The sequence below is a fragment of the Candoia aspera genome, chromosome 8 (genome assembly GCF_035149785.1).
Source record: "Candoia aspera isolate rCanAsp1 chromosome 8, rCanAsp1.hap2, whole genome shotgun sequence".
Lineage (NCBI taxonomy): Eukaryota > Metazoa > Chordata > Lepidosauria > Squamata > Boidae > Candoia > Candoia aspera.
The window spans coordinates 46,897,963-46,911,135 of record NC_086160.1 but is presented as its reverse complement, the minus strand read 5'-3'; the positions used below and the strand labels follow the sequence as shown (position 1 = coordinate 46,911,135).

The 13,173-nt window shown below is 34.6% G+C and overlaps 1 protein-coding gene across 4 annotated transcripts in view; it reads left to right on the top strand.

The window, feature by feature from the left end:
• The window catches only part of LARP1B (La ribonucleoprotein 1B), a 57,051-nt gene extending 45,210 nt beyond the window's left edge, over window positions 1–11,841 (top strand). For all 4 annotated transcript variants that reach the window (XM_063310092.1, XM_063310091.1, XM_063310094.1 and 1 more), the window contains 3 exons: window positions 9,305–9,414; window positions 9,498–9,625; window positions 9,985–11,841. In XM_063310092.1, the coding sequence (XP_063166162.1) occupies window positions 9,305–9,414; window positions 9,498–9,625; window positions 9,985–10,218 (472 nt within the window). In that variant the 3' untranslated portion in view covers window positions 10,219–11,841. The remainder of the gene's footprint in view (window positions 1–9,304; window positions 9,415–9,497; window positions 9,626–9,984) is intronic.
• Window positions 11,842–13,173: the final 1,332 nt, after the last annotated feature.

Below are 13,173 nucleotides of genomic sequence, written 5' to 3'. Positions count from 1 at the left end.
CATGCTTACCTGTAATTCCAGGTGTCATTTGACTGCCCACCTTAGCATTCCAGTCGCCCGTGATGAAAATAACATCTCTTTTAGGCGTGTTGTCCAGTAGGTGCTGCAGATCCTCATAGAACTGCTCTACTTCAGCTTCTTCAGCATCTGTGGTTGGGGTGTATATTTGGATCACTGTGATGTTAGATGGCTTGCCCTGAATTCAAATTGAGATCATTCTGTCATTGTTTGGATTGTATCCAAGCACTGCTTTAGCCACTTGACTATTAATTATGAAGGCTACTCCATTTCTTCTGTGGTCCTCTTGTCCACAGTAGTAGATCTGGTGGTCATTTGATGTGAAGTGGCCCATTCCAGCCCATTTCAGTTCACTGACACCCAAAATGTCTATCTTTAATCTTGACATCTGTCATGAGTACTGATGGCAAGCAGGAGGGGGCCCCTATCCAGGGGGGAAAACACATGCGTAGTACTGAGGAGTTAAGCAGCCATTCAAAGAGACACAGATCAGACCCGCCTAAACTTTTGGGGTTTATCTGTCTGGGTTTTTCCCATGCTTCTTCAGCTTGTTAGGATTTTCTGTCTAATGTAGCAGTAATAAAACACTAGAGACCTATTCCTTGTCTCAGCGTGGTTCCTGACTGTCAGGACACATCTCACCAATAACCACATCCAATTTGCCCTGGCTCATAGATCTTACATTCCAGATTCCAATGGTGTGTTGATCCTTAGAACATCGGATTCGCCGTTCACCACCAGCACCGTCGGCCGCTAGCCGTCCTTTCGGCTTTGAGCTAGCTGCGTCATCACGTCTGGGGCTAGTTGAACTCATCCTCTGTTCCTCCCCAGTAGCATTTTGACCATCTTCCGACCTGGGGGTCTCATCTTCCGATGGTATACCAACATATCTCTGGTTGTACTGATCCATTTAGTTTTCACGGCAAGAATACTGGGGTGGGTTGCCATTACCTTCCCCAGGGATCGCATTTAGTCTGACCTCTCTGTCATGACCTTCCCGTCTTGGGTGGCCCTTCACGGTTTAGCTCATGGCATCATTGAGGTGCTCAAGCTCCAGCACCACGACAAGGTAATGATCCTTTGCTGAAGCTAAAATCAGATACAGTTCATAATTACTTTTAGAAACCGTTTTAGTAGCATTAGTGTGGTGCTTCTGAAACAGTGGTATTGTAAAATAGAGTAGTTCTTCCAGCAGAGAAAAGCAACAGGAATTATTTTCCACCATGACACAAGCTAAAGTTAATTGTTATTGTTAAATATGAGGAAGGAGCAATAAAAATGATCTGATAGACAATTGAAAGATACATAGTGGGTCTCATCCTACTCTGTTTTCCTAGCATTTTTTTAAATATGCAAATGGGTGAGTCTCAAAGGATAAATATGTTAAAGAACTTGCTTTGCTTTGAGCTAACAATAGCAAAATGAAGCATTTCCTTGTTCTGAGTCTTCTTTTCAGGCTTAATTGTGTTAACGTAAGACCTAGACTAAGTGGCATTTTTCTCTTTTCTAAGAGAGATCACTGAGGTATTTTGGGAAAACGGATGCACAGGAAATGAAGCAGTCATCCCTTGGTTATGACTAGAAACTGAAAATGTATTGCTTCAAATGTTCTATTTAGCTGCTATGGCTGAGCGTGTTTATAAACACATTGTTCTTATGTTTGTCCAGTCTTGTTTTAAATCTTAAACTGGGAATTTCAGGTGTTAATTATACATTATGTGAAAATTATTCCTCTTGTCTTCTTGCTCAATGCCATTAAATTACCGTCAGATTTAGCATTTTAACATGTTGTAAGAGAGATTTTTTTCTAGATATATATTTTAATGCCATTTATAATCTTTACTGTTCCTGCTCACTCATTGTCATTTTGTTTAAACAAAGATTATTCAATTTCTGGATAATATTGTTTTTTTTTTCTTTTTGAATTCTGTATCTTTTAGAGATAGAGTGACAGAATGGTATATGGTATTCCTAATGTATTCACATTATACTTTTATATAAAGGCATTCTAAGGCTGATAACTTTTTTTTAATCCCTAATATGTAACAGTAGCTTTTTTGCTACTGTTGTACACTGAATTGCTGTTTGCATTGAATTATTCAAGATTTTAATTCCTGGGTTCAGAACATTACTAATATATGTAATTCAAGTCTAGATTCTCCTGCCTAATATGCATCATTTCATAAGTATTTTAATCTAATTTACTGCAAGTTTGATAAATTATTTCCAAGCCCTATATCCAGACCCTGAGCAATTTAAATCACAGATTCCAATGCAATTCTAAGGATCCCAGTGCTTTTTTCACTCCATTTTGAAAATTCAGTTCACAGATTCCCACATTTTGTTTTTCTTTAGTTCTTCAGCTGTTTAATTTTAATGCTGACTTGTTACCATTGCTCACCTGATGCTTTGGCACATAAAAATAATGCCATATGTACCAACAAACTGATTTTAATTAATCCATCTGCCAGGAGCTGATACAGAACTCCTGCCGTTTTTATCTCTCTCCTTTTTGCAATATGAGAAGATAACACCTGTCTGTGTTTAGTGATACAGTATGTATGTAAAGGATATGTCTATTCTCAGTTGTCAACATTCTTCCCCAAAAGTCATGTTGTAACTTATCTGGAGTTCACCTTTTTTGTTCTTGATTTATCTCCTCTCAGATAATCTATACATCTTTTCGTTCATTCATTCATATTTCAAATCGTCACTGCCCATCTCACTCAACATGGTTAAAAATCCACTAGCTTCTCTGAAAGCTCTCATCTTATAAGCATCTTTGACTATTAGTATCATACTCAAAAGAATGCATTTTATCAAATTTTTGAATGCCAAATGTTAGCTAATTTTACGTTTTTGGTGACATTGCTTTTCTTATCTCCTTTTACTATCTATTTTCCTCTTTTTGCTTTACTTTTTTTTATCCTGATACATCTTTTTAAATTTGAATTTACTTGAAACTGAAGCTTTCTGAAGTTATGTAATCCTTCTGATGCATGTTAAATGACTTGCTCATTCAGTGGTCTGGGTTGCATGTAATACTAAGTCAGAAGTAGTGTAACCATAGTTTACTGAGCAAGCTGTAATGACCTGATTTGCACATAGTTCTAAGGCACAATGAGAGTTCATAATGCATAATGTGAGTTGTTTGGGGTACAATATTATACATATGAACAGGACTTAGGAGAAACAAGAACCAAGAAACAGGAGGAATGCTTCTAATTTATTTTGCAACAAAGGAATTAAGATGGCAGTTGTTTATGCTCTGGTATAAAGCTGACTTGTATTATTTTGTGGCCTGCTTGAAGAGTAGAATTTAGCAGGTTGTAGTGTTTGATTTATTTAGCAAGATGGAAAAAATGTGTCGGTCATTTTCAAGTTCTCTCTAGCCTTTATTCCATGGGTGTTGAGCTTTTGTTCGGGGCTTTATCAAAATCTGTGCAAGTTCCAAATATAAAATATGCTTGTCACCTGCACTTACACAGTTGCTAAGAATGAAAAATAAAAGGATGGTGTAATGAAACATACTTTTTGGAGGAAAATGTTAATTCTTCTTCAATATGTCTTTTTTTCTCTTATGTTAAATAACTAAATTAAGCTGTAGTTTAATTGTGTATTAACAATTTAAGCTGGATACATATTAAACCAATTGGTCTTTGAGTTTCATTTCCCCAAATCTCTTTTTATGAAATGATTGAGTTTCCCCATCAAAATACTAGAAATAATGGTGTTAAGTAATTTTATTAGAAAATCTCGGTTTCCTATTTGTGCTTTTTGAATAGCCTTAGGTATACATATTCAAGTCTGGTAATTTGCTACAATTTTGTCTTACAATTTTTCTTTGATCTACAGTAGTCCTTCAGATATCGTCCCCACAAAGCAATTAGAATGAGGGCATCTTCAGACTTTGTCCCCAGTGAATGCAAACAACTCACTAGTTCTCCTTCCTCTCTTCCTTCAATAAACTTTTATCTAATGGAACAAAACCGTGATGGATGTCAGTAATGCAGCTGGTTCTCAGAAAGGAGGGAGTGGATTCCAAGGAGAAGGGCAAGAAAAGAGTAGACAGAGTCCAGAAAGTGAATGTGGGAAAACAGAGAGGTTCAGAATAGCCCCACCCTAGAGCCTTCCCAGGTTATTTCCTCTTAGGTTAGGTAGAGTAGCTTTAGTCTGGCAAGATTATTTCTATATGGTATAAGCAAATAACTCAAGGTTGGCTGGATTGATTCTCTGAAGTTCTTGAGCTGGGCCTGACAAAAACAGTTTCTCTAGTTGGCTTGTATTTAAGATGTTTATTGTTGATCTAAATATTTAGACCAAAAATTTACAAATAAAACTCAGCAAATATTCCAAGTTTTGTATATAAGATTTTCAAATTCAGTATTTCCCCTTGTTTCTGCAGTTTTTTAAAATACTTTGCTACTCATCTGAAGATTATGAAACCAGTTAGGTAGACAAGACCATTGTGAAGTAAAAGTCTGAAAAGATTTTATATTTGTCTTATTAATAATAAAATCTTGCAATATGTACAGATTATTATCTCTCCACTGTGCAGAGTTATGTTTTCCTCTTTATAAAAATAAACATTTAAGAACAAAGGGGAAATAAACCTGAACTGACTATTTTCATGTATTTTCTTAGAGTTTCAATATGCTGCTTGTTACTGGATGATAATTCGTTTCTATTTGTACCAATCCAGAGATATTTATGCAGACTAGCTGGAAGTCCTGCTCCCTCCATAACGTGACCAGAGCATAAGCAGATACAATCCAGTCCGTGATCCAAGTTAGGCAGCTTAGCAATATAATTTGAAATTTGGAGCTCACCTCATTCTTTCAAGCCTATCTATCAGCCTCATTCTTTCAAGAATGATCTTTAATTTAATCCTTGGTCTTTTATCTGACCACATGTAATTCATTACTTATTTATACCAGTCATTTAATACCTTGTTTTCAATATTTATTGGAATAATTTGGAACCAAAAGTTGAGTCTTGGTAGATTATTCATTTTAATGGCTGCAGTTCTTCCTTACCAAGACAATTTCAGCTTTTTCCATCTTGAAATGTCTATTATATTTTTACAAATCTGTGAATAGTTTTAAATAGCTCTTTAGTATTTTTGTCAAATAAATTCCTGGATATTTAATATTTTTTTGCAGTAATATTAAACCCTGTCATTAAGTGCAAATTTTGCTTTTCATCCTCTTTTAAGTCTCATGTCAGCATTTGAGTTTATTCATCTGAAAACCTGACATGGAGCCAAACTGTTATATTTATTCCACTGATAATCCTAAAGAATTCTTTGACAGACTAAGCATTAACTACAACATTATCAGCATATAATTTCAATGTATGTTGTTGATTTGCTAATTAAACTCCTGAAATTTTGCTGGCATATTTTCATTGCCAATGGCTGTAATGCCAATAAAAATGTCAGAGGAGAAAGAGGGCAAGCTTATCTTGTTCCTTACAATATTGTGTATTGTTATGATTAAAAAATATATTATTTTGACTCCTTTTTCTTTATAAGTAGTCTTTTTCACCACTGCAAGCATGAAGGACTATACCAAGTTACCAAAACCCTTCTCTGCTCCAATAAAGATTAATTTGCACTTAAGCAAGAAAAACCAAATGCATAGTACAAGACAGTTGGTACCTGGCTTAGCAGTAGTACTTGTGAAAAAGATTGGGTATCTTATTAAAACACAGATTAAGAATGTGCCACAGCCACCAAACAAACTAATGCAGTTTTGGGCTGCACTGATGATATTAACAGAATGCTCGAATACTTAACTGTAGCAGAACAGGAAAATAAAGGCTGAGGACAGACCCACCCATACAGATCTATTTCCTTACTGAATGTGTATTACAAGCTTTTTACAGCAATACTTGCAATGAGAATACAGCTAGTCCTTGCTTAACGACCACTATGGGGCCCGAATTTTGGTTGCTAAGTGAAACAGTCATTAACTGAATCAATCTGATCTTATGACCTTTTTTGCAGCAGCCGCTAAGTGAATCACTGCAGGCATTAAGTGAACCACAACGTTGTTAAGCAAATCATGCAGTTCCCTATTGATTTTGCTTCCAGAAGCTGGCCAGGAAGGTCAAAAATGGCAATCTCATGACCACAGGATGCTGTGACAATCATAAATGCAAACCAGTTTCCAAGTGCCCAAATTGTGATCATGTGACTGCGGGGAATGCTGCAGCGGTCGTAAGTGTGAGGACCGGTTGCAAGTCTTTTTTCCAAAATTTTTTGGGCTGACAGGATAACTTTTGATTGCTTCTTGGACCTTTCTTTGTATTTATCTCATGGCTATGATTTTCTTGTTCTTTTCAGTGTGGTCTGCAGCAGAACTTTATACGTTGTTCAGTGAATCTCCTTTTTCAGTACTTTGGCTTTTCAGTGCATTCTTATACTCTGCTAACTTGGTCTTCAGTGCCTGTCCTGCTTCTCTTATGTATACTTTCCTGCAGGATGACATGCAGATATGATAAATGGCACCCTGTTAAAATTCTTTCAGTCTTTTGAATACTATTTTCTTCAGATGTTTTGGTATCTTGACTCTTTGTTATCAGGTAAATTTTGTACTTTTGGCAAATTCTCCTGATTTTTTCCATGTATATCCCACTATATGTTAGCAGCTTTCATAATGCATGTTTGTTTCTTATTTAAGGGTTTTAATTGACTGACAGGTTGTTCTTGAGACTTATTTTTACTGAAAGTGTATATTCTATTTTCCCAAGTCTTATTTTCCATCAAAATATATACTGTACCTAATCACAGCTTCACATCTCTTATTATTGCAATTATTTTTTTCCCTGTGGAAGTGGAATTGAGTTCGATGATTGGTTAGTATTAGACAATTGTTTTGAGTAGTTCATCTAGGAAAGGTAGGGCATTGTTTTGTTCCTTTTCCATTGGGAATTTTATTGCTGGATTTTGTTGAATTAAGTCTTGTAGGAATTCTTCTAAATCTTGTTCATTGTGATCCCAAAGTACAAATACCATCATCATCAACATATTTAGCTATATGATTGGTTTCTTTGTGGCTGTTAACAGGTTCTCCATGAACAAGTTATATAATATTGGTAATCCCACAGTCATGCTTTGGTGTTTGTTCACATCTTGGAAAATTCTAGCATTTATATAGTAGGTAGTTATTTCAGTGAACTGTCTTAGTTCTGTGTAGCTTTTGAGTATATGATTTTTTTTCACTCAGATTTGTAGGCATTTTAATGCTTCATTTGTTGAGATACTCATAAAGAGACTGGCAGCATGATAGCTGATTGTGTATGTTTTGCTAACATTGGACTTTTTTTTTCTTTCCATAAATTCTTTGCTATCAAAGGATTTGTTTGTTATGATCAATTTCTGGAAGTGGATTTCATATATGCACTAGGAATTTCACCATTGGATAGCCTGTTTGAACAACCAGTCATAGTGGAACCATTGATTTGTGGATTTTTGGAAGACCATAGAGGCATGGATGCTTGTAATTGTCCTTGATTTTTGCCAGCTTTTTATCACTGACTTTTTTTATGAACAATTTGATTTCTTCTTGACTTCTGGGGAAAAAATGGCAGACTGAAGACAACTCCCAAAAAGCAGAGCCAATGACAGTGGAATGAAGAGCCTGCAAATAGACTGGCTCTTCGATAATTCCTCTCTGGACAAGGAGAGAACTTGAGATCACCCACAAGTACTCCAGACAGTAGCGCCTTGGGAGGAGACTGCAAGACAGCAGTCTCTAACAAGTTTAGAGCTCTAGGAGATGAGGGAAAGCAATCTTCACTCAAACAGCAGTCAGTGCCTTTAAAAGGACACTAAGTTTGCATACTTCCTTTTCTAATCACTTTAGGAAATTGCTTGTTAACTGCTTTTCAGCTATTAGGAACCTTTGGATTGACAAGTTTTATAGCACCGGGTGAGTTTCCTTCACTCCTTAGCAAAAGAAGTTTTAAATACAAGTTTAAGGACTTGATTTTTTTCCCCCAGAATAAACTGCAAAAGGATGATTAAAACTTTGATTTTAGAAAGTTACAAATGGACTAAGAGTCCAGATAAATTTGAAATAAGATTTTGGAATTAAAATATCCTTCCCATTGGAAAATGCTTTTGTTTTGAATTCTTCTAAAAAAATAATAAGATAGACTTTAAAAATTGGACACTAGAGGGAACTAGAAGGAACTAAAGAAAGGAGAACACTTAAACTCAGCTTACAAATACAGAATGAAACAAAATATTTTAACATTGGACATACTGAAGGATATTTTTGAACAGTGGACCCAGAAGTTAATTTTAAAACTGACTGCCTTTATAGATAGACTATGTTTAAAAGATGTTATGGAAGAGGAACATGTTTTACCTGATAAGACTGATACTGAGTTAAGTGGATTTAAAAATGGCAGGCTACAAGAATGACATGGAAAAAGATGTTACACTGGACATACAAAAGAAACTGGCTGATGTTTTAATAATTCAAAGGGATATACAAATAACAAACCAAGATAGCAACCTGGATAATTTTCCAATATTTGGTTTACAAAAGAGGCTTGTTAAAGGTTTGAAGAGTTTTGTGAGAAGGGACAAAGAAAAAATGAAAAGAAATCAAGTTCTAGAACATTATTTGAAGGAACTAAAGATCAAAGTTGTTAGAAGTAAAAAGAAGGAATATAAAATTGGTTTATTTGATCAAAATTAAAATAGATATGTTCTTAACTCTGCTAACCCTTAATGGACTTATGCTGACATCAAGACTGAAATGACGAGGCTTTATGAATTTGTTTATAGATAAGAGATGGGATATGGGAAGAAGAGATCATTTGTTATATTTCAAGAGAAGGTGATAAGTTACTAAAGCTCATAGGATTCTTTTTGGTTTTTGTTTTGTCATATACAGAGCCATTTTTTAAGGTATCCATTTAATCAGTGTGTAGTCTCTGATATGTACACTTTTCAGTTTTGTTATGGAGAGGTTCCTTTCTGAGAGGCAAATTGCTATACTGAATCTTTATACTCTTGCACTTCTCTGTGAGGGAAAGTGTTATGGGGGTTACAGAAGCAAAATTTACTATATTATGTAAGTTGTGGAGGCTAAAAAATTGCCAGGAAATATAAGTTAACATTGTATAAACAACACAAATAAATAAAAAAGAACTGTCTGGGTTTTTTTTCACTTGTCTATATTGTAACCAAGAAGAACAACATGGGCATGGACATGAAGTCACCAGGAGTCAAATAGACTGTTTGTTTGTGTATTTATTCCTTGTTTTATAGGTACGGCCTGGAGTGCTTGTTCCGTTTTTATAGTTATGGGCTGGAAAAGAAATTCAGGCAAGAGATCTTCAAAGATTTCCAAGAAGAAACAAGAAGAGATTATGAATCTGGTAGTACATTTTTATACGTCTCTCATGTTATTGTTTAACTTCATGCTTTATATTTTTATATGCTTAACCTGTTCTTTTTTTAGGCCAGCTTTACGGGCTAGAAAAATTTTGGGCTTATCTGAAGTATTCACAGTCTAAAACTCCACCTATTGATCCCAAACTTCAGGAATACTTGTGCAATTTTAAAAGATTGGAAGACTTCAGAGTTGATGTAAGTGTTCACAGTCTCTCAAACAAATTAATTTAAATAAAATGTAAGAGTGATTTTTTTAAAAGGACAAAAATGAGAAGGCCCAATACCAGTGAATCACCACTAAACATACCTGTATCCATCCAGAACAAATGTGCATGTCTTAAATAGCAGATAGAGACTACAAGAACAAAGAATGGCTTAGCATGTACAAAGAATAAATTCTTGATATTTTCTCACAATGGAATTAGACTAGCCCTTCAGTTATTTCTAGTAAATATAAAATATTCAAAATATTGAGAACTTAAAAAATAATATCATATTGAGTTCTTACAGAATGTTGTGGTAGATTATAATAAGATGCCCATTCTCTGTTTTAGCCTCCCATTAATGAAGAATCTGGGAGAAAAAGGCATTTACCTGGTGAGGAAAGTGATCATCGCAGACATCAATCCAACGCTTCTTCCAAGATCCTTGCTGGTAATTCCACAGCTGTGTCTCAGGCGTGGGTCCCAATAAATTTTCCCACTACAAATACTGTACAGGAGTTGAATAACAGCATACACCAGAACAGTACTGCCACAAAATCAAGACGCGATATACCTGAGCAGTAGACTTTCAGTAAGCTTGAACCTTGAGATCAACTCCTAATGCCAGTATTTTAGCTCAAGGATCTTCAGGGAGAGCTATTTTAAAGCTTGATTAAAAACAAATGTATAGGAAAACAAAGAATTGCATCTGTTTTCTGACAAGATTAAGTTCTAAGTAATTCCCCTTGATCAATTATATTGGGTTCAGGGATCATGAGAGAGATCCTAGGGAAATACCTTTTAGTCTCAGTGTTGCTATCCCCAAGTTACTGTTTATAGGAGCAGCATTCCAGCAGTATATATACACAAATACTTCGGAATGCCTTACAATCCAGCTCATATTTTTTGAAGAAGCTATGTACTTGTGTAATTTAGGAATGTTTGATCATCAGGTTTTCCATCATTATTTCTACTTAGAAAAGCCAAAAAAGAAAAGGTATTTTTAATTGAGAGACATACATAATACATGCATTTAAACTGATAAATGCATTTTTTTTCAATATTACCACATACCCATCCAATGCCTAGTTCTGAAATCTGTTTTGCTTTCTGTTTCTTTTATTTCAGGCTTTTGAGTTGAGTATGGAGTTCTTAAGTTAGGCAACAGTCTGTTTGGTTTTAAGGAAATGTTTTAATGCCGGTTCTTATTTGTACTTAAGCAAAGTAGTTTGCAAAGAGGATGGGTTATGACTGTATTGTCATAAACTTAGTAAGTTTTATATGTAAGTTTAAGAAAAAGGATAAAAAGGCAAATAGGTCTCTAATCATCCTCCAGTTTGAAGAAATATTTGTATTTTTCTGTTTAATTTCTGTATTGTGTAAGTGACTTGCATTTCTTGGAGAGATTATTTAAGCCATTTAATTGTATTTTAATATTTGACAGTTTTAATTTAAAAGGGATTTAGAAAGAAATGTCTTTAGTCTAAAAAAATTAATGTCAAAATGGCTTTAAATATAGTTAAAATTCCTTGCTCTACTAAGACCAACTGAACTGTAATCGGCCAAAGTGTCACTTTCTTTAAATGTAAATGATTTATTGAATAGACATTATTTACGTCAGGAGGTAAAAATTAATAAGAAGCATCCCTGAAATAACTAATTGTAATTGTGATTTAAATACTTAGAATAAGGGAATGGAAGTCCTTCTTCCATAAAGTGAAAGAAGTGGTAGGAATAGGTGCGTTTTTATGATATACAGCAAAACAGATACTTAGCAGTCTTCAGGTTACTTTCACAAATAAAGCCTAATACTGTTGATGCCTTATTGCTGGGAAATACCCTAAGTGATCCAACATGTAGATTGAATGGATTTCTATACTGGAAACTGTATGAAGTCCATTACTTATTTCTGACATATTGCCTTGAGAATCTGAATTTAACAATTATGAATATATGTGCATATTTGATATGAAAATGTGGATTTCCCAGTTATTTCTAAATGCAAACTAGCCTTTAAGTACTGCTATATTTTTTTGAAGACACTAGGAACTGATGATACCAGTTTTATATAGCATCTTTTCAGTTTGCTGAAGTTCTACAACTCAAATCTCTTTCAATCTATGTCACCTCCTCCATGAAAATGATGCAGTTGTAAATTTGGATTTAAACTGTATATAAAATAAATATATTTACATTCATTTCTTTAAATCAGATGTGTGCATATTAGCTTTTAGTATGCATTCTTTGTGGTATATTTGCAGATTTTATAAAAATACAAAAAAAAAAGCCCTATGGTGTAGTATGTGTTCTTAAGCAGTATTGTTTAACTTAGTGCGGTAATCGTTTACTAATCTGAATGGAAATGCCTGGGACTGTTTACAGCAATAAATTGAACCAATGTTGACTAGGAACTTGAAATGTGGAGCTACAATAACTTCACTTATGAAAATGCATTCTTACATTGTTTGTTGAAGCTATATTATGTTGCAGAATTACATATATTTATTAGGCACTAAAGGGTCAGTGTAGTTGCTACTAAAGGAAAACAGTTTTTTAAATAAATAATGGGGTTATATATGGTGACAGATGTAGAAATTTAAAGTTTATGGCACTTTTTGCTGTGTAATTACAAAAATTACTTGGACATGGAACCTACATTTCAGTCTTCCTGATTTCTCTCTTGATGATATTCCTGGATGTTAATATCTGACACACTTTCCAGTTGGTAGAAGGCCATATAGTAATTAATGAAATAGGGTTATTCAATTTTTACAGAAAGCTTGTACAATTTGTGGCCTCTAGTCCTGTTAATCCTCTGTTGTACACTCTCAGAGGTTAATAGCGTTTGTACATAGTCAGAGGAATTGTAAATGACTAGATCATGAAAGACAACCTGTGGCCCTCCAGGTGTTTTTGAACTACAACACTTATAGATCCAGAGGTACAGACTATTGATAGTTCAGCAGCATCTGGTAGGCTACAGATTCTTCTATCACTGTGCTTGATGGGTTGCATGTTGTCCAGGTCAGTTATGGATCCTGTTGGCAGGATTGTTCCTACATGTTTCTCCAAAATTTCAAGTTCTAGAAAATGAAACTCTGAAGTTGAAGTATACAAATTAAATTTGTTCTTAATTAAATTTTTAGAATCCCATGAAAGGCCATAATAAATATTGGCTTGATTTTGAGTAACAAAACTATGTTATGTTATCCAAATGATAATAAGAGTGAAATTGGGGTAGAAGAGATGTTTCTAAGCATACTCCTGCATTAAGTATTACAAAATTCACAGCTCTTATTCAGATGTTACTAAAATTCTAGAATTACTTTTCTTTCCTCTGCTGTATCCTTCACTGTGGCTTGGATTCAGACAGGTGCTTTGTGCCTAAGAAATCAGGTGTGTAGATGCTGTTTTCCAACATCCAGACTACAAAATCTTATTGCTGGCTTTTTAAAAAATAAGAATGTACATCTTACTGTTGAATCAGAATTCTAGTGGTGCTTTATAAAAATTTAATACTGTATAACAAGAGGAAGGATT